The sequence below is a fragment of the Eumetopias jubatus genome, unplaced genomic scaffold (genome assembly GCF_037043125.1).
Source record: "Eumetopias jubatus isolate StellerSeaLion01/CBP00866 unplaced genomic scaffold, mEumJub1_p1.0 scaffold_3, whole genome shotgun sequence".
Taxonomy (NCBI): Eukaryota; Metazoa; Chordata; class Mammalia; order Carnivora; family Otariidae; genus Eumetopias; species Eumetopias jubatus.
This window is the reverse complement of record NW_028274809.1, coordinates 2,294,946-2,322,815: the sequence shown is the minus strand read 5'-3', so window position 1 is coordinate 2,322,815 and position 27,870 is coordinate 2,294,946. Positions and strand designations below refer to the sequence as shown.

The 27,870-nt window shown below is 51.6% G+C and overlaps 1 protein-coding gene across 1 annotated transcript in view; it reads right to left on the bottom strand.

Annotated features, from left to right (window-relative positions):
- Positions 1 to 27,626, bottom strand: part of NDUFA10 (NADH:ubiquinone oxidoreductase subunit A10) — a 53,470-nt gene extending 25,844 nt beyond the window's left edge. The window contains exons 1-9 of the mRNA XM_028105189.2: positions 27,482 to 27,626; positions 24,344 to 24,512; positions 23,433 to 23,648; positions 20,677 to 20,763; positions 17,448 to 17,569; positions 15,999 to 16,078; positions 10,097 to 10,151; positions 8,451 to 8,536; positions 15 to 123 (exon numbers count right to left, since the gene is read on the bottom strand). Of these exons, the coding sequence (XP_027960990.1) occupies positions 15 to 123; positions 8,451 to 8,536; positions 10,097 to 10,151; positions 15,999 to 16,078; positions 17,448 to 17,569; positions 20,677 to 20,763; positions 23,433 to 23,648; positions 24,344 to 24,512; positions 27,482 to 27,568 (1,011 nt within the window). The 5' untranslated portion in view covers positions 27,569 to 27,626. The remainder of the gene's footprint in view (positions 1 to 14; positions 124 to 8,450; positions 8,537 to 10,096; positions 10,152 to 15,998; positions 16,079 to 17,447; positions 17,570 to 20,676; positions 20,764 to 23,432; positions 23,649 to 24,343; positions 24,513 to 27,481) is intronic.
- Positions 27,627 to 27,870: the final 244 nt, after the last annotated feature.

The following is a 27,870-nucleotide window of genomic DNA, read 5'->3' as shown; positions in this document are numbered from 1 at the left end:
CTTCAAAACCTCACCTCTATGAATTTCTGGAAGACACGGTCACTCTGGTGAGCTCCAATCGTGACTTCCGGGAGATAGATAGGAACGGTTGTGTAATTCAGCACCTCCAGCTTATTCTGAACCCTACAAAATAAGACAAATAGAGATCAGACTAAACCATCAAAACAAACATAACAAAATAAGCTGTAAAGCTGATTTTTTTTAAAAAAGTGCCTCCAAATAAATGCCCTTCATCCCCAGGCAGCCTCTGGACGCAAACCTTCATCCTAAAGACCATGAGGTCTGTGTGCAGCTGCTTTTCTGACGTGACCTTCAGAACCTGAAGGAGAGTCTTCCAAAAGCCTGAGCCATCACAGAGGACCACCTTTCCGGAATGGATGAGGTCTGGGAGACACTGTGCTTTACACACAAGAATAGCATCAATAAAACACCACACCCCACGCCATCCACAGTGGTGCCAGGCACTTAGGTAGCCCTCAGTAAACGTGCAAATTCAATGACTATTGAGGGAAAGGCAGCCAGTAACTCCAGTCCCTCCAGATTTACCACACAGCATCCTGCTGCCCTACCGGGCAGATTCCAGGAGCAGAAGGGCCACAGGGGAGTCAGGAGCACAGGGTGGAGCAGGCCCACACAGGACGGCCGGGCGCACCCTCGCCTGGAAAGGTCTCACGCTCTGCCTCGCTCAGCACCGACAAATACAAATTATCAGATCTGCTCCTTGTTTCACCATTTTACTTTGCTGAACACTAAAATATTTATACTGTGCTATAACTGCTTATTTCAAATTAAATTTAGTCTGAATATGACCACTAGAAGATGAAAAGCATTTTTGGGGCTTTTTGAAAGAAACATTTAAATAAAGTCTCCTCTCTTAAGGGCTCAAAACAAAGCAAATAATTACTTTAAACGACCACTTTCCCATTAATGAGTTATGATGGCAGAAGAAGTTTTCTGTTTATAATGGTCCAAATGGAAGTTCTTTAAATGCATCTGGCTTTCAGCTACTTTGTGATAAAATGAGTCCAGACCCACGTTCCCAAGGCCAGTGCCCCCTGGCAGCCGGGGCAGACGACCACAGTCAGAACGCCCCGATCCGATCCGGGGCCGGTGCTCCTCAGGCCCCTCCCACCGAGGACCGTGGTGCATGGAGAACCTGCGGCAGGTTGAACAAGAGCAGAGAGCAGGAATGGGCACGTCCTGCTTGTCACCAGTACAAACTGTGTCACTCCTACATGGACTGATAATCTGGCAACAAATAGCACCTGAGGAAATGCACCCGGGGAACCGTCTCTTCCCGTATCTCCACGATCACACAACTGGCTACAACGGACGTACTCCACGAGCAGGGCTCGTTCTCAGCCCTCCCAGGAAGTTGTTCAGAGGACAGAGCTTTGTAAGCAGCGTAGACAATGCACAAGTACACGCCTCTTTACTTTTAACGAATAGAATTATTCTTATTTTATAAAGATAATTTTTTAAAGTGATCTCAGCATAAACAATTTCCACTAAAAAGGAAAATCAGTGTTTTTAAGTGTTAACAGATATCAAGGTGGAGTATGACTGGTTTCCTCAATAGTTTGAAAAGCCTACGACATTCTGGGCAATTGGAAAGAACCTGTCGGCCGGGAGCTGGTGCGCGACGCACAGAGCGCAGCGCCATCTATACCCCGTCCGGCGGAAGTACCATTTCCGTGAAACCCCCCAACACACTGTCTCTTTCAACAAATAGGCTTCCAACTGTTTCTGAATATTAAAAAAATAATCTGCTGCAACTGTCTACAACTTGTTTAAACTTGGCTAAACCGCTCTGTCGACGACACCCCATGAGCTTCCGCGGCAACTGCTGGATGAACCCATGGTGTCTTGTCTCCTGTAAACGCCAAGAGTCGTAACCTTCCATCAACTCAATTTACTCTAGATTGAAGATAAGTACGGAACAGAGATGACGGGAAGCATTTTATGACCCAGGGAGCAAAAAGCAGAGAAAGAAAACATTCTGTTCACAAAGCACTTAGTCTAATTGAGGAGAATTCAAATACTGGATAACATATCCTCTTCACATCATAAGCCAAAGTACCCGAAGAAGAAGATAAAGTGCAGTGGAGCCTAGTTTACAACACAAGGCGGTGTGCCGCATATTCTAAAAGAGTGAGGCAAGAAAAGACAGAAAACACACATAGCAAATTATGTTGTACGGCTCACACTGGATCCCAATTAACAGAATGTCTATCCTCGCTCCTAAAACATGTCCACAGTCTGTTAGGTTGTCCTGAACTACAAAGTTCTGTTTGAACACTACACTCTGATACCAAATTCATACCCCACAGACTCTGCAGCCCTGGGATTTCCTACAAGGACTTGTCCCAGAGTCACAAGAAACAGAAGCCTCTGTGATGAAGCAAACAGGGTGAAGTGGGAGGGTGGTCCAGGCTCTGGGGAAAGCAAGAGGAACGGGCTCAGAGCCCTGCACACGCGGAGCCCGGCCTGGTGACCAGAGTCATCAACCCAGGAATGAGATGGGTCAAGGCGGACACCAGCCAGGAAGTTATGGAGTATGCATAGGAACACACAGTGTTATCCACGTTGACAAATACAGTCACCGTCTCTCAGCATACACGCACACACACATAATTACACACCGGCACATGTAACTGAGATGGAACAAAAATGCTCTAAACCAATAATTTGGTCAGGTTCTAGACAAAATGAGTATAACTGGTAAATGGCATGTTTACAGTAATTATCTTAGAAAATTGGTCATAATTTTCATTTGAGTCCCCCAAATTAAGAAATGACACTCACATGAAAATAAACACGATTACCATTGCACACTGTTATGAAATACCCGGGGCGCGGGGGCAGGGGAGTGATGGACCGGGAGAAGGAGCGGACAGCCCATTTACAGCAAAATAAAACAGTGAATTGAATGCTATAATCTGTAAACTTCAAGGGAATTACTGAATCCTTTTCTATGCTCCGACAAAAACACAACTAAGTAACTACTAAAATCAAGATCTTGGTGAGGTGAAGAGAGGGTATTCGGTGGGGGAAAGGGTGAATACAGCCAGACTTAGACATAAGCTAGGATTCTTAGATAATTACTGGGCAAGTGGGGGAGGGAACAGAGTCAGGAAAAGGGAGAACCAGATGGTCAGGGCTCCAAATTACTTCTCGGAAACGAAATTTGGATTTGTGAATAAACAGAAGTGGGGCCACTGAAGGCTCCGGAGTGAAGGGAAAACGGCCACTGTGACATTTTTATGAAAATTAGCCTGGTGGGTGTGTTGCACACAGGACAAGCAGTAGGAAGAAATAATTAATGGCAGGATAAAGATCAAGAATGAGGGGATCAAACCCCAAAGGCAGCAGAAGTCATGAAAGAAGAGGAGAGGGAGAGAAACCGCTGGGGACAAACACACAGTCCTCGGTGTGTTACTTAGGGTGTGCGGGTAAGGGGGCCGCCCGGGAAGGGAGGGTCCTGGCAGCGTGACAGCTGGAGGAGGAGGTGACGAGCCCGCCAGGATGGAAGCCTGAGCCGCCGAGAGGAGGGCAGGCAGCATGGTTTGCGCGCTGGACCGCAGGGAGGGTCAGGTTGGCCCCTCCGCACCGTGCAGGTCAGCGCCCCTGAGCTGTGGCTTCCCTGTAAAGTGAGGGGAGCGCCCACCGGGCAGGAGTGCCGTGGCATCGGGAAATATTTCTGGAACACTCTCCGGACACAGCGCTGACCTGTAACTGTGATTGAGGCTAACACCTCGAGGCTTCAGACCTAGAGGCAAACACTACACGGCTGCTTAAAGAAAGGGTACAGGATCTCCAGCAAGGGTCAGAACGATACCACGTATAATCTCATTAGGTAAGTTTACGAAAACATTTACATCCATCAGCATCTAGACAAAGTGAACCAGAACTTTCAAAAACAGAGACTTCCAGTTTCAGCTCCAATAAGGAAAGAGCTTGAAAGTCATCTCTCCCGTCCTTACAACAAGAAAACATGCCTGCAAATCAACTACTTGTCTCGGAAGAAGAGCTCTGACAGAGGTCAGCACGTGGATGAAGGAAGTGCAACGCTCTGCTCCGAGGTCCCCGCACCACCCTGGAGGCGGCAGGGCCATGGGAAAGTGCACCGAGATGACTGCACATGGAGCCCGGAAGCCCCACGGCCACGACAACCGCGCTGCGAGAAATGCAACTGCTCTGCTAGGGGAGAGGAACATGGAATCATCCAGAAGGCTCAGGCACAACCAGAGAAGGCAGGAAAACGAAGGAAACAAAGAACAAATGCAACAAACGTAAAACCTTCCATGAGAGACACAGTAAATGTTAATCCACATACATCAATACTCCTTTTAAACGTAAACTGTCCAAACACAGCCATTAAGACACAGAGACCGTCGGAACAGAGAAAAACACAGGACCAGACCTACGCTGGCTACAAGACACCCGCGGTAAGCAAACACTCAGGTTTAAAGGAAAGGGATGGAGGAAGACGCCTACGCGAACCACAGCTGGAACAGCATGACCCATTCAGACACGACAGACTGCAGAACAAGAACAATCATGAGGGATGAAGCGGGGAGCTCTGTGAGGAAGGGGTCAGTTCTCCACCAAGACCTTACAACCCCGAACACCTAACAGCAGAACATCAAAGTACGTGAGGCGAGGGGCGCCTGGGGGGCTCAGTCGGTTAAGCGGCTGCCTTCAGCCTGGGTCAGGATCCCAGGGTCCTGGGATAAGTCCCACATCGGGCTCCTTGCTCAGCAGGGAGCCTGCTTCTCCCTCTCTCTCCTTCCGCTTGTGCTCTCTCTGTCAAATAAATAAAATCTTTGGGCACCTGGGTGGCTCAGTCGTTAAGCGTCTGCCTTCGGCTCAGGTCAGGGTCCCAGGGTCCTGGGACCGAGCCCCACATCAGGCTCCCTGCTCGGCGGGGAGCCTGCTTCTCCCTCTCCCACTCCCCTTGCTTGTGTTCCTGTTCTTGCTCTCTCTCTCTCTGTCAGATAAATAAATAAAATCTTTTTAAATAAATAAATAAATAAAATCTTAAAAAGTCACACACGTCAGCAGAGAAAGGGCCACAGGCTCCCATGGCCAGAGACCTCGCCACCCCCTCCCTCACTGGCAGAGAAGCCTGGGGCACGTAGATGAGCTGAACACCCCCACCCGCAATGCAGCCTGGTCTCCCCGACACTGAAAGAACGTCCCACTCAAGGCAGGATGCACATTCTTCTCACGCTCGACCAGAACGTGAATCTAGAAGGAAAGCATGCCTGACCACGTAAAGCTCCCGCGCCCATGCAAACAAGCAGACATCACACACAGTGTCTTCTCAGATCACAAGGGCAATTAAACAGGAGGCACGTATGATGAGGATCTGAAACCGAGCATCCAGGCCACTGAAAAGTAGTAATAATAAAAACTAGAGCAGAAATCAGACTGAAAACAGACAAGTAAGAGAAATTCAAAAAAACAAAAGGCTGTTTTGTTAAAAAGATCAATAAATGTGAAGAGAAAATTCAGAAAGGACAAATAAATGGGCAGTAAAAACAAACTGAAGTTCAGTGTTTATAAAATGCAAAGTAAAGCCAGCACTTTTCTCTTTGGCATCAAAATCACAAGTTTCTGTCTGCTTTTTGTTCGAACTACATGGTCTGTGTAGGACTTTGGGAAGATGGTCAAGCTCGCAGCATGTGTTTTCCGGAGCACAGTTCTCATACACGGAGAGTTGCAAGGTATGTGCACACGCCCTCACCCGGTGCACTCAGCTTTACTCCCAACGTGGAGCAAGATCAGGTGCAACGTGCTGGAACCACACGGGAACCAGGTCTGAGCCTGTGAGGTGAGCGGGCGTGACTCCGACCTCTAACCCACTGGCTTCCACCCACCTTTTCTGTGCTCTCCACCCCGCCTCACCCACGTCAAATCTCTCACTGTCACATTCTTTCGGTTTTGTACATTCTCCTACTCGCCGATCCTGTTGGAATCCAGAGCCCTGCCTCCTCTCTGCCGGCCCCTGGGGAGCTGCAGCTGCGGGAAAGCAGCCCGCTCCGCCGGACGTCAGGACCGCCGCGCCGCCTCAGTCCGTCCTCCCCACACCGACGCCTAGACAATGCTTCCTACCTTGGCTCCCTCCTCATACCTCCAACACATCCTTCCCCCCACAACTGCCACCTGTGCTTGATGACCCACTGCCCATCACTAGGAAGACAGACCGACCGTCAGAGAACGTCCACATGCCCAAGGCACATCCCCACTCGCCCGGCCCCTGCTCACACCCCTCCGCCCCGTGAGAAGCATGGATTGCCATGGAGCACCAGGCCACACCTTTGGAGGCCACCCCAAAACCACAGGATCTTTCCGATGAGCTGCTATTTCTTCCATCTTAAGCATACAACAAAAAAACTGCTAAAAATGACTAAAATGTTAGGTCCTACTTTTAATAACTAAATCAATAGGTCCAACTTGAGAAATTATTGAAATATATGGACTCTATATATGCGGACATTAGGGTGCATCCAAGCATATCACTCATACCAAGAGAAACACTGCGAGCTAGCAAACTCCCCAGCACACAGAGGAAGCTCTGACCCTTGGGGCCCAGCTCTGCCAGAGCTTATCCAACGAGGCTGACAGGCAGAGTGGTCACCAGGCAGGATGGACACCATCCGTGGACTCAACACTCAGACTGGTGCTCCTCAAACTGATGCTGCCCGGCCACTGTGTGTGTCCTGCGTGGTGGAGCAGAGGCCGATGCTGAGCCTCCAGCACGGCCCGTCCCTGAGGACAAATGGGGAAGTCAGTAACACGGGGTCCCACCCTTCATGAAGGGGCAGCCACTGACCCTCCCAGGAAACTTTCATTTCCTGGGTTCAGATGTGCCTTCCTGCCCAAGACCTGCCTGCCAGAAGCCCAGCTCATGTGCACGTGGAATGCCCTTCCACGGTCCTAAACAGAGCAGGCCTGAAACTGCGGTCTCCCTCGGCTGGGAGGGCTCAGTGTCTCATAAACGCTGCCCTAAGGCTGGGGCACCACCCACTGGGCACCAGGTTACAATGTGATTTATGGGGAACGCCAGCCTTCTTTCTGGAGGTCAGAACTTGAGCAGCTGCTAAGGCCAACAAGACCAGCACCCAGTAAGAACTCTGGGCACCGAGTGTCTGATGGGCTCTGTGGGCAGAAATACTGCCCAAGCCCATGTTACTGCTTTTCTCGTGCCCAACGAAGCAGCTCATTTGGCACGTCCCTCGTGCGAGGGAGGGAGCCTCAAACACCTGCAAGTGGACTGCTCTAGATTTGCCGTGTCTTTCTCCTCACCGACCAGCTAGGCGTCCTTGCTGATTCCCCGTGAGAACCTTAGCCATGAGCGTAACCATCTACTGTGATTCCTGAGTCCTTCCAGGGAGTTCCCGAGTGTGGGGTTGCGCTCAGGACCCCTCAAAACACATGGTGTACTGAGTTGAATAGTGTCCCCCCCAAAATTCAGGTCCACTTGGAACCTGTGAATGGGATCTTATTTGGAAACAGGGTCTTTGCAGAGAGAAGTTAAAATGTGATCACAGGGGACTGGCATGAGTCCTAATCCCATGACTGGTGAATTTATAGCCAGAGAAAAATGTAGACAGAGAGAGACACGCAGGGAAGAACGCCCTGTGAGGACAGAGGCAGAGTGGGAGTGACGGAGCCACACGCCAAGGAACGCCAAGGATCACCAGCAGCCACCAGGAGCTGGAAGAGGCAGGAAGGATTCTTCCTAGAACCTGAAGAGCAGGGCGGCCCTGCCAACACCCTGACTTCGGACTTCCGGACTCCCGAACTAGGAGACTAAACTTCCACTGTTTTCATCACCCCCAGCGTGTGGCTGCTTGTCACTCACACACACGGTCACTGGCCTAATGTGGCCTGACCAAGGAACTCATTTCATGGCCCAGGAGGTGTGGCAATGGCCCCACGTGTGAGACACTCACTGTCCTGACGCAGCCGGCCTGAAAGAACAGCGAACGGTCCCTTGAAGGACGTCAAGGCACTAGCCGGAGAAAGCACTTTGTGGAGTGTTTGCGAGAGTCAGGGAGCTGCTCAACAAGCAAACCAGCAACAGGATTGACAGCCATCTCCCCACCATCCTGGGCCCGGGGGCTGGAGGACAAAGTGCCCAGAGGAGATACAAGCAGGAGTTTTGATTCTAAATCCTCTAAATCTGGAACAGTGCTTGGCACAGGGTGGAAGCAAGAATCTGTTGAATTAATATTGGAAATCAATTAATTGTCAGACTGGAGAATGCAAGAGACTGTTTGAAGGGCACAGGAAATACACCTCATCATTGGTGGTACCGTTAACACTTAACTTAAAATAGAATTCCTTCAAAATTCTCTAAGTTTCTACAGCAGGTGAGGGACTACACTCAAAACTCCAGCCCCTCATCCTATCTGGCCGGTTCCCAAAAGCCCGGGACTTACAGCATCCGCAGATGGTGAAGAGTACGGTCATCCTGCTTGAGCCACGGCCCTTTGTCGTACTTGAGGTATTCAATATCCTCTACCACCTGAGACAAAAATAACTCCAATTTAATACAGAGTCCCATTTTGAAAATTTAAAGGAGATAAATTCTAATACAGTATAAGCCACAAATATCTAGCAGGAACAATCACCACAGAAGTTGAAAAGAAAGGAAGTCGGACAGATGGCCTTCAGTGAAGAAAGGAGACTGAGTACTGACCCTCAGTGTGGGCACCAAGCCCAGCGGGTGCCGGGGTCAGGGGGTGGCGCTGACCCTCAGTGTGGGCGCCTGGCCCAGCTAACACATGGGTGGTGTAGAAATTACACGGGAGGCGAGGAGCAGCAGCCCAGGACAAAGAAATAATCAAGACCAGGGGACCCAGTATTAGTGACAGACTACGCATGTCCTCCCCAGGGACTTCGTTCTAGAACACAAGAGCTGGCCACTGAAAGCAACAAGAGAACAAAAAAATTGATGCATTTCCTAGAGAGCTCCAAAAACCTGTTTCCAGCCCCACACCCACAGCCTGCAGGCTGAGCTCCCAGAGCGGCAGTCTTTTCCGATGCATTCTGTCCCCAAACACACCAAACTCAGGGTCCTCTCCTAACTTTCAGGAATTCTGAGTATGAACTCAAAACACAACACGGTCTTAAAAAGCAAATGCATTCTTCTACTCAGACCCATGGCATCTGAACAGACTATCAGGGTGTAAAAACAGCCTAAACACAAACACATCCACACCACAAAAACAGAAGCACATAGAATGTAATCCCTCCGAGCGGAATGGGCCGAGTGCCGCCCTCAGAGCCGTCGGGGAGCCGGACTGCGGAGTGGCCTCCGGTCCTCCGGGAGTGCGCTCCTCTCTGTGGAAAAGACCTCGCTCCGTAGTCTTCTCCTCCTCCCACACCCAGAGCCGGCTGGGCAGTCAACTCCGCAAGCCGTTTCCTATCACCTCCTAGGCCTCAACCCCACATCATAAAACCGGCATTTTCTTCTAGAATTTTTATACCTTTTGTTTTGCTTTTTAGTAATTTATGATTAATATATAACATAGGGGACTTTTTTTGCGTAATGGATGATCCATTTCCTCAACGCCATTTAAGAAATAATCCATTTTCTTCTACTTCATTTTTCTTATTCTTTAAGCGCTGCCTTTACCAAAGTCAAGTCACACACACACTTGTTTCTCCACTCGCTGTTCTGTTCCATTACGCCACATATTAATTCCTGCATTAATACCACAGTGCTTTCATCACCATAATTTTGCGGTATGTTTTAGTATTTGCGAAGGCAAATATTCCTGCATTATCCTTTTTCAATTTTTTTGGCTCTTACTCGTTAAGTTCTCTTGAAAACTGCACGGAGATTGACTTGAATTTTACAAAATGCACTTACTAATGTACCTTGTACAATTTTAAGATCCTAGAAACTGAATTATTTAAATGAAAATCAAAATCTCAGTGGGGTGCCTTAGTACCTCTTTTAGCTTATGAAATACAGACATTTCTAAGACCAGTAGGAGCTGAACTGATTACCTGATTTACAAGAACCTTATATATGAATCAAATTTTAAAAAAATTATAAACTTTTCAGCCCATTTCTTACCTTTTCTGCATCTTGAGCTTCCCTTGCACTATACTGTAAAACCTCACATTTCTCACTGTAAGAAAAGGCAAGAAAAAATTCAATGTAAATTTTCCAAGCTTATACTAATGCACAAATGAATACATGACAGTAAAGTCTACCGCTACAAACATTAAAGCTGGCCATTCTTTGAAGGGGACAGTGTGCTGCTCCCGTGGCCTCAATGGCTGAGGAGGACCTGCTAGCGACCAACTGGACAGTGATGACAGCAGGTGTGTCTCCCGACTTCCCTTCTGGCTACCCCGCCCCCACCCCACGGGCATGAGAAACCAGGGGCTGAGGGGGGCAGGGCGCACGGGTCACTGCCGCCGTAGGTCCATTATCAGACTGGACGAAGGCACCCAGTGCCTCACCAAGACGTGGGCACAGAAAGCAGCCAAGTGGTGGAGAAGGAAGGATGGGCACTCGAGCTGCTAGAATCTAGGGGACAAACCGACTCCGCAGCAGGAAGGCAGCAGCCCAGTTCCCTTAGTCCTTGGCCCTTCGTCTGGACACTGAAAAACCATCGCTAGGTCCCGAAAAGAAGGGGACAGCAGGATGCTCTTTCCAGCACTTCTGCCCATGCCCCCACCACGTTTGACGCAGACGGCTGGCTGCCCGGCCTGGAGATGACCAGAAGCCGACAGATGGGTAAGTCTGTACCCGACAAATGAAGAGGCTGCCTCTGCTACCACCCCGAGACCAACCCGTGGGAGACCTGAGGCCTTGACGCCGGCCAGAGAGGCCAGCGAGGCTGCCCAGGAGGCCCATCACCGCAGAAACGTCTGACCCCCTTCCAGCAAAGGGGCCAGCAGAATGTCAAGGGCAGACTACTACTCCCCCCGGGTCCCCTGCACGGCACACACGAGGAGATTACACAAGGGACACTGTCTCGTTTAGGAGTCTACAGCACAGCACCCCCTACTGATGGGGTGTAAATCCATAGAGAGTCCAAGACTTCACAAGCTATGCTCAACCTGAAATCCGCATCTGACCCTCCACAATGGTATCCAACTTCTCCAACCACGAGCCACCGTCGGCAGGCCACGGCTTAATGAGCTCAGTGCCAGCTAAAGCGCCCAGATCAGTATCACTACTACAGACTCCAACGAATCCCCAACTTCTCAGGTGCTGCGATTACAGATAACGCCTGTATTAGACATTCAAAGGAAGTCGTCCGACTAGATGACAGTTTCTCGCTGCAGCCAGATCACTGCATTTCCTGTCTCACCAAAGACATATGAAAACGTCAGAAACCGCAGGCACAATGACGTTGGATCCATAAAGCCAGAAATCCGCCCTCATGGCTGGAGCACCAGCTGCCCCTCACGCGAGAGCTCAGCATAGTTCCTCCCCAAGGGCCCGCGCCTCCCACCGTTGCTGAAGAGAAAGGCATAAAGGGCAGTGATCTCCCCCTACAAGCCACACGGAGTCCGACGTAAACCACGTGTGTAGGCGACAGAGTCGTGGACACGCCCCGATGACCGAGGGAGGCCGGCTGGTACGGACGCATTACTGTCTACCACACAGCCACGTAAGCGCTCACCATTTGGCATCCCTGGAGTAGCCATCCCAAGCACGAGCACGACAGGTCAGGAGAGCAGTGACAGGTGCCTCCGGCGCACAGAACAGCACATTTCCAAAGCCCCCGCCAGGCGGCAGGCGCTGCGTGGGTGTGCAAGGGGGACAAAGACAGGACTCCAGACCATCTACGGAAAACAACTTACAGAGCCAATTTCATAGCCTAACTTTTCCATCTTCCGTGTGACTCGATTCAACGAACATTTATTTTCTGGGTGCCTATAACAAGCAGCGTCCCACGGCAAATGCCTCAGTAACAGACAAACTGACAGAGGACACGGGACACAACAACCCCTCACTCCCACCGGCTTGTCTGTGAAGGGAGGCCGAAACAAAGAGGGTGGCCAACAAGGGTGTCAGAGATTAGGGACACCGTCAAGACCTGAGGAGTGAATTCAAAGCCACCTGACCCCCCAGGCCCACCTCTCCCAGGAACCGCCGGGTCTCCTGGGAACAGCACTGCTGATGGTGACATTTACAGAGCAGAGTAAATGTCTCTTCACGAGTGAATACATGGATGTTTGCCAAACCCAGCTATACTCAAACTTAAATACATTCAAAATCAAGGTAATGAAGATAAAAAACATATTCTCCACCAATTTTAAGCATAAATGTTGACAGAGTCAGAAAATACATATTCCTACGGTAGTTCACTGTGCCTCCTAAAATCTCTCTATATGACTCTGGCCAAAGCCGCACCGCTCTTCACACATTCACAAAGGACGCATAACAAGACAGCGTCCCAGTCGTGAAAAAAGAGCTAACACAGGAGAGACCAGCTCAGGTGCAGACAGGCATTCAGAGCCCCTCGGATGGTGGCCACCAATCATACCCAGTAAATCCGCTTTGCTTCAAATACTGACATTCAAGCTAAAACACCCTTCTCTTATTTAATTTTGATTTTATGCTAAATTACTAATATTCTAACAATTTTATCTTCTAAGGTTAGCCACTATAAATATATAATATGTAACTAAATGACTTTAAATAAACAAACCTAGAAAATCTAAAACGGTTTCTGTGGGGAAATACCTCCTGAATTCGAAAACACAGAGACTTATAAACTTTAGATAACCTATTCATGATAGGTTTCTTAAAATTTCATGTAAAAATTGTTAGTTCTAGTCAAATTTCCCAGTGAACTTCCAAGAGAAAACCTCAAGATGCAAGTACATCACCGAGCTGAAGCAGGATCCTGGTCTACAATCGAACACTTACGTAAGACAGGCTGCACAGAAACTTTCACGTAGGTGTCCTTTTAAATGCGACAAATGACCTCTAATGTAAGGGTTTCCGTAACTCCACACAGCTTGAGCTACGACAGCAGACAGACCATATATATGTTCAGGAGACAGAGCAGACAACAGCAGGACCGCGAGGGGAGAAACCAATGCCCGTGGCATAATGAGTCTCTGTGGCAGGAGAGCGCGTGACCTACAACTTTTAAAAATCTATACTATGCTATTCATTTGGAAAAATCAAATTAATCCCACACAGACATTCACAGATCCATCCACTGTTCTCATACAAACTGCTCAAAGCAGAGCTCCATTAGACTCTCCTGAAGCAGGCAAGGGGATGGTCCCCAGCCGGGAGGCCAGCCCACGCAAGGGGTCTTCGAGTGAGCATGCTACAGTCTGCAGCGTGACCATCGGCCGTGGAAAGGTGCCCGCTTTTCATGGAGCCAAGTGCATAACCTCAAGCCTGTCCTGTTTGCTACCGTGTGCTACACGCATTACTTGAGAAACACACACCTATCCAAAGTGCCTCTTCTCCCCTTCACCTTGGTTTGCCCGATGCACAGCGAGACAGGATTACCAAAGCAAGCGCGCCACCATCGGGCGTGCGGGGACATAACCAGGGCAGGTATCCGTGCCGGAACAGAGACAGATGAAACCACACCGTGCCTGCTTATGAGCGCAGCAGCACAACTCGGTGCCCACCACTGAGCGTGCCAGCCCCACAAACATGGCCAGACACTCCACTCAGACGTGTACTTTTCCCTTTCAGGTGGTCGATGCTGGTGACAAAGAAAGCAAGCAAGCAACCTGGAAACTTGGTAAGGATTACAATGCAAAACAGAGGTCCGTTTTCTCCGTATGTAAGTCTAAACCTCCTGACCCATGGTGGCGTGAGCCCCTTGGACCTGAGAAACATCCAACCCCCCTGGGAAGAAAGGAGGGGAGCTCTTTCCCCCAAAGTGCAAGTCTCTGCTGCTCATCAGAGGGGAACACACTGTACTACTGGGACTTAGCAAAGGCCGTGAAGGCCCCATATTAAGTCACAAGAACACAACACTCCACACCAGAGCACCTCACATCCTCCGCACTGCCTGCTTAACAAGGACTCTGAATGCCAAACTGGGGCTTCTCAGTGATGCACGGAACACCCCGACCTGTCTGATTTCTCAAAGCGGCCTGTGGGCAATGGCACCGTGGGGAAGGACTGCACATCACCTCCCAGGCCGACAGCATTTGTGACACTGTGCTGAAACTCATGGAGCTCAGCACACTGAGAGGGGGTGGGGGCACCAAGCAATGACTTCTGAACTCCATGAGCAGCCACAAGGCCTGCAACTGACTACGGTGGTAGTTAACACAAAACACAGAACAAACTCAGAATCGCCTGCCCTGACTTGTAAGGATCTGAGCACTGTTCTGCTCCACACAGGGATTTGGCCAGAGAGAAACGTGCTCAGCTGGGCTACCCAGCCGAGGAGGAAGCAGTTGGATGCCCAACACGGAAAGCGGCGCCCCCCTGGGCCATGGAGGGGCACACGTGAGCCATGGAACACAGCGCGTGAGGCTTCAGGAGCGAACTCCCACTGCAAATCAAGTCTGAGCAACCAAATGATGCAAGGGACGCCTACGATGGCCGCTAAACATACTTCGTGATCAGGAAGCCCTCGAGAAGTTCTTGAAAATAACCGCAAAGTAAAAGAAAACCTCACCCTGATGACAAGTTGAATTCAGGCATTATTCGCTAAAAATTCTATTTGAAAATTTGTCAGAACACCCTTTCTCAATTGATGTTTTGTTGTCCAAAGATCTCAAAGAGTTGGAACTGACATGCAAGGGTCAACCATCTCTGTTTCTTCTGCTTGTTCACGTATGTCTATACCTTCTCCTGAGCATAGATTTACAAACCTGATTTTTTTCTACACCTCTGATCCTACAAACAGAGCAGTACAACAGGAAGGCAGAGACCCAGAGCTCACTCTGCTCTGTACTGCTGCTAGGAAACAGCGCAAGAGCGAGGCAGGAATGTAAGCATCAATGCTTATGGTTAAAAAAACTAGTTTTCAATTTACAACTTTTCTTCCAAAGTTACTATAACTTACTTTGTTTTTAATCACAATTTTATACATTAAAGTCTTAAACAAAGGCATGAGATTTTTAGGCATCAAGAGGCTTAAGTTTAAAACAATTTCAGACAAGCCGCTAGAGATCAACAGGAAGACATCAAACACCTCCTTCCGGTGGGACTCGAGGGACAGTGGCCCCCGACTTCCCTCTCACACGCCGGCAGCCCAAGACCACAGGATGACAAGCAGACAGAGTGGGGGAACACTTCCCTTTGTGCTTTCAGAAAAGAAACAATGAGAGCGGGAGGAAGGAAAGAAACCGGAGGACCCGGTGGGATTTCATTTAGTCCAAACCACCATCAAGAATAACTTTTGAAAGGATCTCAGGGATTTCTTGTCCTCCATGAATTCTCTGTATGGATTCAAGGAGCACTTTTCAAGCAAGCCTTCCAGGAAAGCAGCAATGTCCGGCTGCCCCCTCAGGTCAAAACACAGGAGTTCTCTGATGCTAACACCCCGTCGTGGAATACAGCATGGCTTTACTTCCAGCCTCAAATGATTTTAGAAATAAAACAAAGAAGTATGGACAAAATAAGCAAACCGAAAAACCAAAAAACCCCACCAATCAGGCTGAAATGTGTGCTGGCATTCTTGCTTATAAACATGAGATTAGAACACCCCAGACATGGGGCGCCTGGGGGGCTCAGTCATTAACTGTCTGCCTTCGGCTCAGGTCATGATCCCAAGGGTCCTGGGATCGAGCCCCACGTCGGGCTCCCTGCTCCGCGGGAAGCCTGCTTCTCTCTCTCTCCCACTCCCCCTGCTTGTGTCTCTCTCCGTCAAATAAATAAATAAAATCTTTTAAAAAAATAAATAAAATAAAATAAAACACCCCAGACAACATCCATTGTAGTAAGAGTGAACTCCTGGGCTGCTGGGAACAGGGACCCATGTGTGGAGACGTTGCAGTCATAGAAATCAATCGTGCATTTAGCTCACCTCATCTCCGGCAGGAAGGTTTTCTTATAGGAGTTCTCGATGTCCTGCAGATAGGCGGAGCTGATCTTCATTTCATGTGGCTAAAAAAAGCAGGAAAAAACAAGTGGAACGTTCGCTTTTTCTTTTACTTGTGCACCTGTAAAAGGTGAAAACAAGCAACAGACACGGTTTTCTTGGAACAGCTCATGGGTGTTGCAGAGATTATAGGAAAGAGGCCTTGATATTGATCAGGGTCAACCTCATTGTACCACAGCGAAGCACCCACGTTTGCCCAGGGGATCCCACGGCATAACCTTTCACAGACGTGAAGACGCATGCTTAGAACGGGATCAGGAAGAATCCCCTTTTAAAGTACGCACGTACAGCACGGCATGGGGCGTAGCGCACACACACACACAGCCTGGCAGCTAAGGCCACAAGGGGACCGGCCCACTTCTCCCCCAGCCCTCACACCGTCCTCTCCTTCACCGACTCCCTCCTGCCTTCTCCCTTCACTACTCACACACCCCAACCACCTCTCGCACTTCCTCCACTGCTCGCCTCCCTAGTCTCGCCTCCCCAGTCGCCTGAAGCGCGCTAAGCCAAATTCAGAAACCGAGACCTCCACGTCCGAGCAGCCAGTCTCAATATCTAAAACCTCTTACAATGTAGCAATGCTATGGGCAGGTCGTGTTATCTTCTATCTCGCGTCTCTTCCTGGCATTGACCTCCACCTGGTACATTCCTTTGCTCCCCTGTTTGCTGCTGACCTCCCCCACACGCAACTCTACACTTGCATCACAGCATCAGAAAGCTCCACTCTGTCCCAGGAAGAAACACTCCAAGTGGGAGAGGTGTCTGCAGACAAGAACCAGACCAAGCGGCAGTGACGTCTTCGTATTCCGCGTCCTGCATCGGGCCCACCAAGCCAGTGAGCAACAGCAATCCCCGGCTTCAGGCCACCTAATGCAGGCTCAGCCAGCACCACATGGTGCAGAGATCGAGGCCCCACTGTTCTAGGGTCACTCTGCAGGGAAAGGGGGGAGAGGGGCTCAACCCGAGTTAGGAGGGAGGAGCTGAAAGGATACTAGAAATCACATTCGATCCGCAGACAGAAAATAGGGTGCAGAAACCCCGCTAGAGGACTGGAAGGTGCAGGGCAGGGGGGCCTGCCACGGGGACACTAGCCCCTCTTCCCGGGGTGGCTTAGGGGATGGGGCGACGGCGGGACGGTGCTCGGGGCTGCAGAGCACTGCTGGAGAGCAGTGACTGACCGGGGCCCCTTCCATCCTCCGCACAAGGGCCCACGCTCAGGGGCCCCATTGTGTGGGCCGCCCATCTCTGTGAAGGCCAGCAGCGCCTGACAGCAAACTGCCGTGACCACCACCAGGAAGGGCTGATCTACAAGGACACGTCGAGCTAACGAGGACACGTGAAAGAGCGTGGTCTGCAACTGAAGAGCTGAATTACGTTGCCTTTCTTCTGAATCCGACTCTGGATCTCTGGAACGGGCATGTCGATGTAGATCACCACGTGCGGAGGCAGATATTCCCTGATGGTGACCTTCTTCACCTCATTGTAGTGGTCCACACCTGCACACGAGAGAGAGGCACGTCTGTCATGTACAGGCCACCACAGGCGCTCCCAACACGCGCCCTCGCGAGTAAAAGGGCAGAGAGAGACGCAGTGCCCAGAGCCACGTGTCGATCGGTGAATCACAGAAAGCACAGCTGTCAGTACGGGCGGCACGCACGCGACACAGGACCCCCTGCAGGTGCCCAGGATGGCGCCCGGCACCCGTGGCCCTCCCGGCAGCCCCCACCCCACAGCGCTTCTCATCCCCGCAGAACGCAAGCACCGGGCCCAGAGACCGCACGTCACAGCCACAGAGCGGGATGATGCGACTTACACGCTGGTCTTCGGAACACTCTAGAGGCCAGATTCTAAGGGCATCTTGGCCACAGAGAAGGCCAGGGGAGGGCACACGAGTGTCCACTTTGGTAGCCTTTGGCCGGAAGGCATCATATACACCTGCTGTATCTTCTCTAGCGAGCACAGACCCTTCTTCCTTTCTTTTTCAAATAACTCAACTGAAAAATGGGAAGCTACATTTACCTGGTTTCAATGTACTTCAGTAAACTTAGCCAGCTACACAGAACTACCTACTGAGGCAGATTTAGTAACACAAAATAGAACAGAAAACAAGTAACGCTGAGAGATCACTCTCCCCGGGTTATTGCTGTGCAGAACAGCCACGTACAACCTGCGGTGCTAAAGAACACATGTGCTGTTTTGAGGACACTGCACCTCGACGTCCTCTGGCGTACGAGGACCTTACTAGAAAGGCAGCACACACTCTGGGTCTCACTGGAATGAAACCACCACCCTCGCCTGTCACAAGAGCAACATCAAGAAGCTGCCATCTCTGCAGAAGCTCACATGGTGGAAACTTCCAGAAGCGACCAACTTCGGGGCTCACACTAGGAGCCACAGAAAGACAACCATTTTGCTCTAGAGGAAATGTTCAGGTGACCACTGCAGTGAGTCCGGCTTCAGCGGCCACACGAGACAGACCTTTGACCCAGGTCAGCAAGGGTCTGAGCTGGAGGAATACAAAGACACACGGGTGGTGCCATCACAGTGAGTGACCGCGGCTCCCGTGGGGGTTCTCCTGTCTGCGCAGGAGACACCCGGCCTCATCTCGGCTTCCTGCCTGGGTAGCCCGAAGCCAGGCCAGCCACACCCGCCCTCAGGTAAGCATCCCGCTCTGTGCTCCTGGGAGCGCTCCCACTTCGGAGACGACCTTCCACCTCGCGGTACTATCTACTCCGAAGTCCTCTGTTCCCCCCGACCCAACACAGAAACGACTCTCACTGGTCACTGGCCTCCCCCAGGGCCCTCTTCAGTTCCTGTCCCACGAGACCCTGCACACTCCATGTGACGACTGTCCCCCTGCCACCCTCACTGACCCCACTCAGCTTAATCCTGCAGCAGGCTTCCCTCCCCAGAAACCCAGAAGCCCAAGAATCCTGGCCTCAGTGCTTGCCTCTCACTCTGGGGTTTCCAGGGACGAGTGCATCTCTGGTCCAGGGCAACCCCTCCAAACCACATCTGTGACACGCAGCCACCTGCCAGCATCTCACCTCTGGCCATCTCGTGGGGACCTCAAACTCAGCACACCTGCGCAGGACCTCCCTCCCAGCCCGCCGCCACTTCCCACCCTATTCACGGGGCAAGAAGCCTGGTGAATCGACTTTTACTCCCCGCCTTCCTCCCGCAAAGCTGCCCGCCCAGTGCGGCCATCAGCCTAACGTGCGCCGTCCTGCTCTGACCTCCCGCACCTCAAGTCTCCTTCCCTTTGACTCCCCTCCCCAAACGCATCCCTCAGATGAACGAACTCGACACAACCACATCCTTCCCACACCTAACACCTTCGGTGGCTTCTCAGTACTTTCAGGGAAAATCCAAGCATCCTCCGTGGGAGCACAAGCCTCTCCTTGTTCCCCCCATCTGCCTCTCCCGGGCCACCCCCCGGTAGCACTGGCCCTTCCCACCATCAACACCGCAGGCGCCTCCAGCCACGCTTCCCCTAGCTAAGCCGCCTCCCTGCTGCCCTGCTGCCCCGGGTTCCCTCCTCCAGGACGCTGCTGACAGCACCCCGTCTCCCGGCCAGTGAAGAGTCCTCCTGTGAGCTCCCACAGCCCTGGAGGAACAGGCATCGATGCTGCTTTTCATGCCCACCCCGGCCAGGACGTCAAGAGCCTTCCTTATCTTCTATCGTCTTCCCCCTGGCAGCAAGGTCAGAGCCTGGCAACCCAGAAACACTGGCCAACGGACCTCAGCTGCTGCTCGGAGAGCCCGGTGAGGACCAGTGCCCTGGTCAGAAGCAAGGGCACTGGCTGCTGCTTCTGCAAGCACAGGCGAGCCGCCCTCACAGCAGAACATGGAAGCAGACAGAGCGGAGCGCCTCAATCCCAAATGGTCTTCTGGCTTGCCTGGCTCTCCCCACTCACTAACCAGCCCCCCGGACTCGGCCGCCCAGGGCTAAGCTGGCCGCCAGCTGCAGGCAACCGAGCACTCAGGCAATAATGTCCACGGGCGGACCGAGCACAGGGCCCCCCAGCTCTGCCCTGGCACACGCCTCCTTAGACACCCCGACCCCACCCTGACATGCTTCCCTAACTCTTCGGTCAGGCCACCTTTGACCAGCCCCCAACCTGTCTATGGCCACTGCCAGACCTCCAACGACCCCACACGGTGCCGCTATGTCTGGAAGCACCAGAGCAGGGCCACACCAGACAGAAGGAAAAGACAACGAGATGCTGCCTGTCACGCAGGTGCAGGCACAAGAAAAATAGACGTCCTAATGACATACAAAATCATACACTAGAAACTGGTTAGTTCAGTGAAATTCAACTAGATCAGAGACAGTGGCAAGGCTGAAGAGAGACAGGGCCGGGGAGACACGATTTGGGGCAAGGGTGGGTGGAGCCCCTATGCTTTCACCGGGAGATATGAATTTAGGAGGAAAAGAGGGTGGAAGGAACCCTCTTTCTTCCTGTTAATGTAACAAGTAATGGCACCTATACGTGTATTTTACAGACGTGCAAAGTGCACACTAACTGCACAGGAAGTCTGCGAGAGCCTTTACGAAGCGACACAACCCATCCAGGAAGGCCCGCCTGCAGCCCCGACTCACACTGCTTCCGGATGAATCCCTGGTTATACATCGCCTCCAAGAAAACAAAGTCACTGAAGATGGAGCGCTCCAATACAACACCTTGTCCTGTTAGAAACAGGAAAACAGAATCAAAAGTCAGATAAAAACCAAGGCACTGGAAACGAGTAACTTCATTTTAGAAAGGCAAAAGTTATTTACGACACCCTTTGCATGCTAAATATTTTCAAAAGCACAGACGTGCTCTTCTAAGTGAGAAATCATTTTCAAAAGCGAGAACACTACTGGTTTGGGCGATGTAACATCCTGTCTCACCCTGTCAGCTATAACCTAGCCAGTTAGGAGGAAGGTATTTCTGTCTGAAACCACAGCTTTCCCATCCCGTCTACCCACCCCAATCCCGCCCCGGCCCGACCACTCGGCCAGACCCCAGCGGCATCCACAACTCTCCCTCTGTGCCCCATGCCCAATTCACCAGTGAACCACCAGCTTCCTCCCAACCACCTTTTTTTTTTTTTTTTTTTAAGATTTCATTTATTCATTTGACAGAGAGAAACACAGCGAGAGAGGGAACACAAGCAGGGGGAGAGGGAGAGGCAGAAGCAAGCCTCCCGCCAAGCGGGGAGCCCGATGCGGGGCTCGATCCCAGGACCCCAGGATCACGAACCGAGCCGAAGGCAGACGCCCAACCGCTGAGCCACCCAGGTGCCCCCCAACCACATCTTGAACCCGACCATTGTGCTCGGCTTCCACAGCTCCCCCTCCAGAGCAAGGCCTCCTTGCTGCTGGCAAGCTCCCAGCCCCAGCCGCCAGCTAGGCCCTGCCTCCACCCTTGCCCCCGGCCACTCTCCCAGCAACAGATGGGCACTGTCAGAGCTTGAGCCAGCTTACACCTCCAGAGGAAAAGCCACCTTGCCCAGGCAACTTCTCTGACCCCATCCCATCCACTCCCAGCCCACTCACGGCACTCACGTCACAGTGGCCTCCTGTGACCACAGCCGCTCTGAGCACTGTCCCCACTGGGCTCCAGCCAGTGTCCTTGCACTCAGCCCTGCTGTGTCAGCAGAGAGGCCTCACCCACCTCCCCACCTGGAAGCACGGCCCCGGCCCCACCGCAAAGCCCTTCGAGCTTCTCATTCCCAGACGCGACACTGAACGTACGCACATTTACACTTTCTCTCCTGACCACAGTGTCAGCTCCAGCAGGCAGTAGCCTGCGCTTCCTCCGCCCGGGCTCCTAGAACGCACCTGGCCCACGGCAGGCACTCACACAATGTGCAATGATTAGTGGAACACAAGAAGAAACGAGTTTCATTTAAAGTGCTCCTTTTTCACTCTAAGAAATAGGGAGTCCTAAGATAGGGTTGAAGTATGCTTCGAGAGGAATCTGGGGTAAGCCAAGTCTCAGTATTAAGTCTAAAGACCAAGCAGTTCCTGCGAGCCAGGTCCTGGTACAGACCATCGGAAGGGAGACCGCATTCTTTTTTTTTAATATTTTATTTATTCATTCAAGAGAGACAGAGGGGGAGAGAGAGAGAGAAGCAGAGGGAGAAGCAGGCTCCCGAGGAGCAGGGAGCCCGATGCGGGACTCGATCCCAGGACCCTGGGATCATGACCTGAGCCGAAGGCAGACGCTTAACCATCTGAGCCACCCAGGCACCCGGGAGACCGCATTCTTTCTCAGGAGCAGCACTAACCAAAATCAGGGCTTATGTTCATCTGAGGAAAAGTATCACTAAGAAAATTTTGGAAAAGCGAGACAGTCACTAGACTCCTCTGTAAGTGTTCAGATAAAGCGACTCCTGCACCTCGGGGCACGCACTGCATACAGGGACCCCACTGGCTCAGCGCAGGTCTGTGAACAGTGCCATCCGCTGCCGGGGGCCCTCGTTACAAGACCTTCCCGCTCACACCCACGAAGCATACCCTCGAGGCGGCAGCAGGGCTGTCCGTAAATGAGCTCACCGAGTAACTGACGGCCGCCCTGGTGTGGCCACCACAGCCGTAAGAGGCGGGCACAAGGCTCCTGCGTACAAACACACCGTTTGCCACCCACAGCTTCAGCGCCTCCAAGGCCTGGGCGCTCTGGCCAAGCACGGCAGTGTCTGCGCGCCCCCGCACGCTCCGCGGGAGGGGCCGAGTTTAACGCACACTGCGGGTACCCAGGATGCTGCCGTCCCTCCCGGACCGGACCCTGTTCTGCGCTGACTTTACGCCCTGACCACTGCCGCCTGTCTCCCCGACCCCGAACAGTGCCTGTCCCCATATATCCCCCTTACCCAGTTCTTGCCGGCTTCCAGAAACACACCCCCCTTTCACTGGACGGGCCCGTGGGGCCCCGTGTGCTCTCCCTCCCCACCTCTGCACTTTCTCCAGGGTTAGCTGCAACCAGGGGACAGTGAATCCCGGCCCAGCTCTGGTCCTCAGAAACAGGCCCGTTTGGGGGTCCCATCTCTGCGTGACCACAGCTCTACCGCACGGGTGGGATTCCTCTTCGTCACAGACCTTTACAGGCTCTCTTTCCTGCATCTGTGGATACCTCTCCCCCGGAAGCCTAGGGCAGCGGCTCGGAAATTCCCGACACTCCATAAACCTCACCCCAGGGCACAGGAATGAAGTAATAGTAAGCGCACTTTATTCTGAAGCAGGAATGATGTGAACCTCGGGGAATTTATGATCTTATTAAGAAGACAGAACTTGCCTCATCGAATACCCTCAAAGAAAAGCCCTACTTAGTGGCAACCTAACATGGCGGGACTGCAAAACAGGGGCCGCACCCGTGCTCAGCAAGTGCTCCAAGGCATCTGCGTACTGCAGGAGGCGGCTGGCATACAGCCAGGACTGTAGGCGGTAACTGTTGCCGTCATTACTCCTCGGGTCGTCGTAGAACTTCTCCACGCTGCAGCTGCCGCTGAGCTCTATGTCCAGGGCCCTTCCATCTCCCGTAGTGCTGTCTGCGTAATGCACCCCTGCCTCCGGGAAGTGCTTTAAGCCTGAGAAGAAGAAATGCGACATGAGCGCCTCACCTGCCCTCCGCGGGCAGCCGGTACTCACAGAAACAAAGCCCCATCCGGACACACCGCAGAGGTTGGTCGGTTAGGACCCGGGCAAAGTTACCCTCACGCCTGCGTTTGCACAGGACGCTGGAGACAATGTGTCCAGAACAGCTGCGTTACAGGGTCCCCCTGGTGCCCCCATGGGAGACCCTCCCGAAAGGAGAGCAGGCCCAGTGCTGCAGGAGCCCCTCGTGTATGAGTGGGCACCAGCCAGTCAACTACTACAGAAAAGTACAACGGACAAACATCTCCACCAGGAGTCAGGGAACGGGGTTCAAAGCCTGGCTTTGCGCTAACCAGCCGTGTGACAACAGCTTCTTATCCATCTGCGAATGACAGCAGTAATCACGGCCCTACTCAGAGGAATGCTACAAAGCTCAAATAAGACCGCTCATGCGAAAATGCTCTGCGGACATTGTGAAGAAAAAATTCCAATTCAAACTGACAACCAGTAGGGGTTTTTTAAATGTTCATTAAACTTAACACATTAAAAACAGCTTTTAATGTATTTTAAAAATGTAAAATACGTACCCAGGGCCCAATTCTACCTAGTCAATGTGAAAGTAAAATCGAACTCAGACAAGCAACCGTGCACCTGGGAGGAAGGTACTCCACAAGACAGAAGTCCGTACCTAATTTCTCTGCTATTTCTTTCGCGAGCTTGCCTTTTCCAGAACATATATTGCCATCTACAGTTATCACTTTGCTGTGTTCTGTGAATCTTTTGGTTGTTCTTTCGCCGAGTATGTAGGCCAAAGGGCCATACCGTAGCTTGCATTGTACACTTGTATGAATTCTTCCCTGAAAAACACAACAGCATCTGGTTACTGCAGACACCTGCAGCTATTAGGTAAAAATGTCAAGAAGACCCTTGGTGACAAAAATGCCAACACCTACATTTTTATTACCTATTTACTTGTTTAATTACCGGTCTCCCTACCCCACCCCCAGTGTAAGTTCACAAGGATAGGGGAACTGTCTGTTCTATTCACAGCTAAATCCTCAGGGCCTGGAACAGGGCCTGGAACAGAATATGCAGACCATGTTCAATAAAAGTTGGATGGATGGATGGATGGATGGATGGATGAAAGGAAGGCAGGGAGTTAGGAAGGGAAATAGAGAGGAAAGGAACAGAGCATTTTTCTAGGCCAGACTTCTATCCTGAGCTCTGGACCCGGTTACCTGCCTTTAAACAGCTCCATCTAGAGGTCCTGAAAATATCTGAAAGCTAGCAGGCTTAAAACTGAAATTTAACATCCATACCCTAACCCCCGAATATGCTTTCCCTCCCACGCTCCCTATCCACTCTCCAGCAAGCAAATCGGAGCACACATGGGAATCACCTTAGGTATCCTCCACCTTCCTCCAACCCTATAATCACTCACAAAATCCTGCTGACCTTAACTCTTAAACCTCTCTGGAGCCAACCGTCCCCTCCCTATCCCCACCACAAGGATTTTGCAGACATCTCACACCTCTCGTCTACGGTGCAATGCCTGCCTCATGTCCTATCTCCAACAAATCCAGTCTACTCTCTGCTCAAAAGGCAAATGACCTACCCCCACCACCACACGCACAAAACACACACACACATCAAGAAAGAAACACAATCAAAAGGCAAAAAATTAAGAAAATCCTTAGCGTCTATAGACTGTATGGATCAATGGGAAATACTGATAGAAGAAGGAAAAACAGGAATGCACAGCTTCTTTTGAAAGATTAAAAATAGCCAAAAACCATACAAAAAAAATATTCACTATTTATTCATTCAACAAGTATTTATTAGGAGCCTACACAATGCAAAGCATGTTTTCTAGACAACGGGGATATGGAAATGAGCCAAAGGAGTCAATCGGACAACAAAACAAAGAAGTAATTACAGTTGAGCCTTGAACAATGCAGAAGCAGGGGTGCTGACCTCCTCTCGTCTGTGCACTTGAAAATCCATGTACAACTTTTGACTCCCCAAAAACTTAACTACTAATACCCTACTGTTGACTGGAAGCCTTACTGATGACATAAACAATTGAATACACATATTTTGTTATACGTATTATTCACTGTTTTCTTACAATAAAGTAAGCTAGAGAAAACATGAAGGTCATAAGGAAGAGAAAATACATTTACAATACTGTACTTGTTAAAAAAAAATCATCAAGTAAGTGGACCCATGCAGTTCAAACTTGTGTTGTTCAGGAGTCCACCGTACACAGCATATTAAATAATCGCCGTGGAGGGCAGCATGGCATATGGGATGGGCCATAGGCTATACTGGGAGGCCAGGGAGCCTTTGAAGAGTGACATTTGAACAAAGACTGGAAGGTGCCAAGGGAACTGGCCAAGTGGACATCTGGAAGAGGGTCTTTCAGGCAGAGGAAACAGTAAGCAGAAAAGTCCTGGGGCAAGAGCACTGCAAGATCAGCAAGGCCAGTGCAGCTTATGCCAAGTGGACTAGGGAACAGATGAGGTGAGTAAGGGGGTGTTAACCATAACGTACCTTGCACCCTACAAATTAATCACTCTTTCCTCCAGGCTACCTATGAGCCATGTACAAACTGCTTCCATGTGTGTCCACGACTTGATCATAGCAAAGATTTGGCACAAAGCAGGTGCACAGTAATGTTTGATCAAGCAATCAGCCACGTACTGAAATCTTTAGAAATCTTTAGAAAGTGCTTTTTTATAGAGTTATGGTACAATTCTCTATAACTTCCCATCCTCCGTCCTGTTTACCGCTCTCTAGAATCATGCAGAATAGATCTTTCATGACACATGTCCAATTCCTTCCACTATTTAAGTAACAAGGCATATACCCTTTCCATCTTACTCATTTTCCTCCGGACTTACTGAAGTTCATCTACATCCCCTGTAGAAAGTACCAGGAAGTGAACACACTGTTACAAGGGGGTCTGTCTAGTGCTTGCATTGCCGCAGAGTATCATCCCCTTTATTCTGGGCCCCTCACTTCCACTAACACAATTCCCAGGACACTGGATATTAAAAAGGTAACCACTTTTCTATGCTTCTCCTCTTTGGTGGCCTGAATCAGCTCCTGAAAACACGTATATGACTTTTTAACAAGACTATTATTCAAATCCTTTGAACAGATTCTTTAGCACGGAGATCAAGCAAGTCCCTTTACAATCGATCTGACACGGACGCAGTGCCAGGCATGAGCAAGCAAAGAAGCGATTCTACAAGCACGGTTATAAAATAAAGTTTCGTAAGGTTTCTGGCCTCAGTTCCTTTGCTGCTTGTGTTCCCTCTGCGTTGATGTCATCCCGCTGTTGTCTGCCGTGGGAAGTCCTCCTAAGCCGTTCTGATCTAACCGAAAAGCCTCTTCGGGTTTTGCCCCACGTCACATCCCCGCGGCGCCTATAGCAAGGGCTGAGCCCTACCCGGGTGTGACAGCGCCGCGACGCTCAGCAGTGGATCACCACCACCCCAGGCTCTCCCTGGCTCACCCACACCTGCTCGTGCGTCCAGCGCGCAACTGCACGGAGGCACCTGCAAGCTGACCTCCCACACCAAGGCAGCCAGGCGGCCGATGCACCTCCGTCGCCAGCGTTCCGCTTGGAGAACATGACCTGGGGAAGCTCCCGGCCCCTTTGCGCTCTGCCGCCACTCAGGGCCAAAAGTGCCGAGGGCAGCGGGGGTCCCCCAGAGAGTGACCCTAGGAGCCGCTGCCCAAAGGCCCGGGCAGATGAGGGAGGGTCGGCGCCGGGAGGACAGGCCAGCACCACCCCCCGCCCGCCTGCTCCCCGCCTCACCACGCGCTGGGCGACCACCGCCAGGCCCTGCGCCGACGCCGACGCCGACGCCGACGCGGGGACCACTCTCAGCAGCCTCGAGGCCATTGCTCCGCGGTCGGCACCGGCTCAAGGACCCGAGGGGACGCGGTCGCGACGGGGTCCTCTTCCGCGGCCGGCGCGCCGCAGTGACGTCACGGCCGAGGTGCCCGGGCGGCGCCTGCCGGGAGCTTCCGAGCGACGGGCGCAGGCGCCAAGAGCGGGGTGTGGGCTCCCGGCCTCTGGCCGCTTGGGGCTCGCTACCCCCCCCCGCCTGCGTCCCGCCTGGGCCTGGCAGGGTCCGGCCGCCCGAGCTGGGCCTGGGGCCGCGACAGAGGCTCTGGAGACCCTCTGCGGGGGTTCCGAGGTCG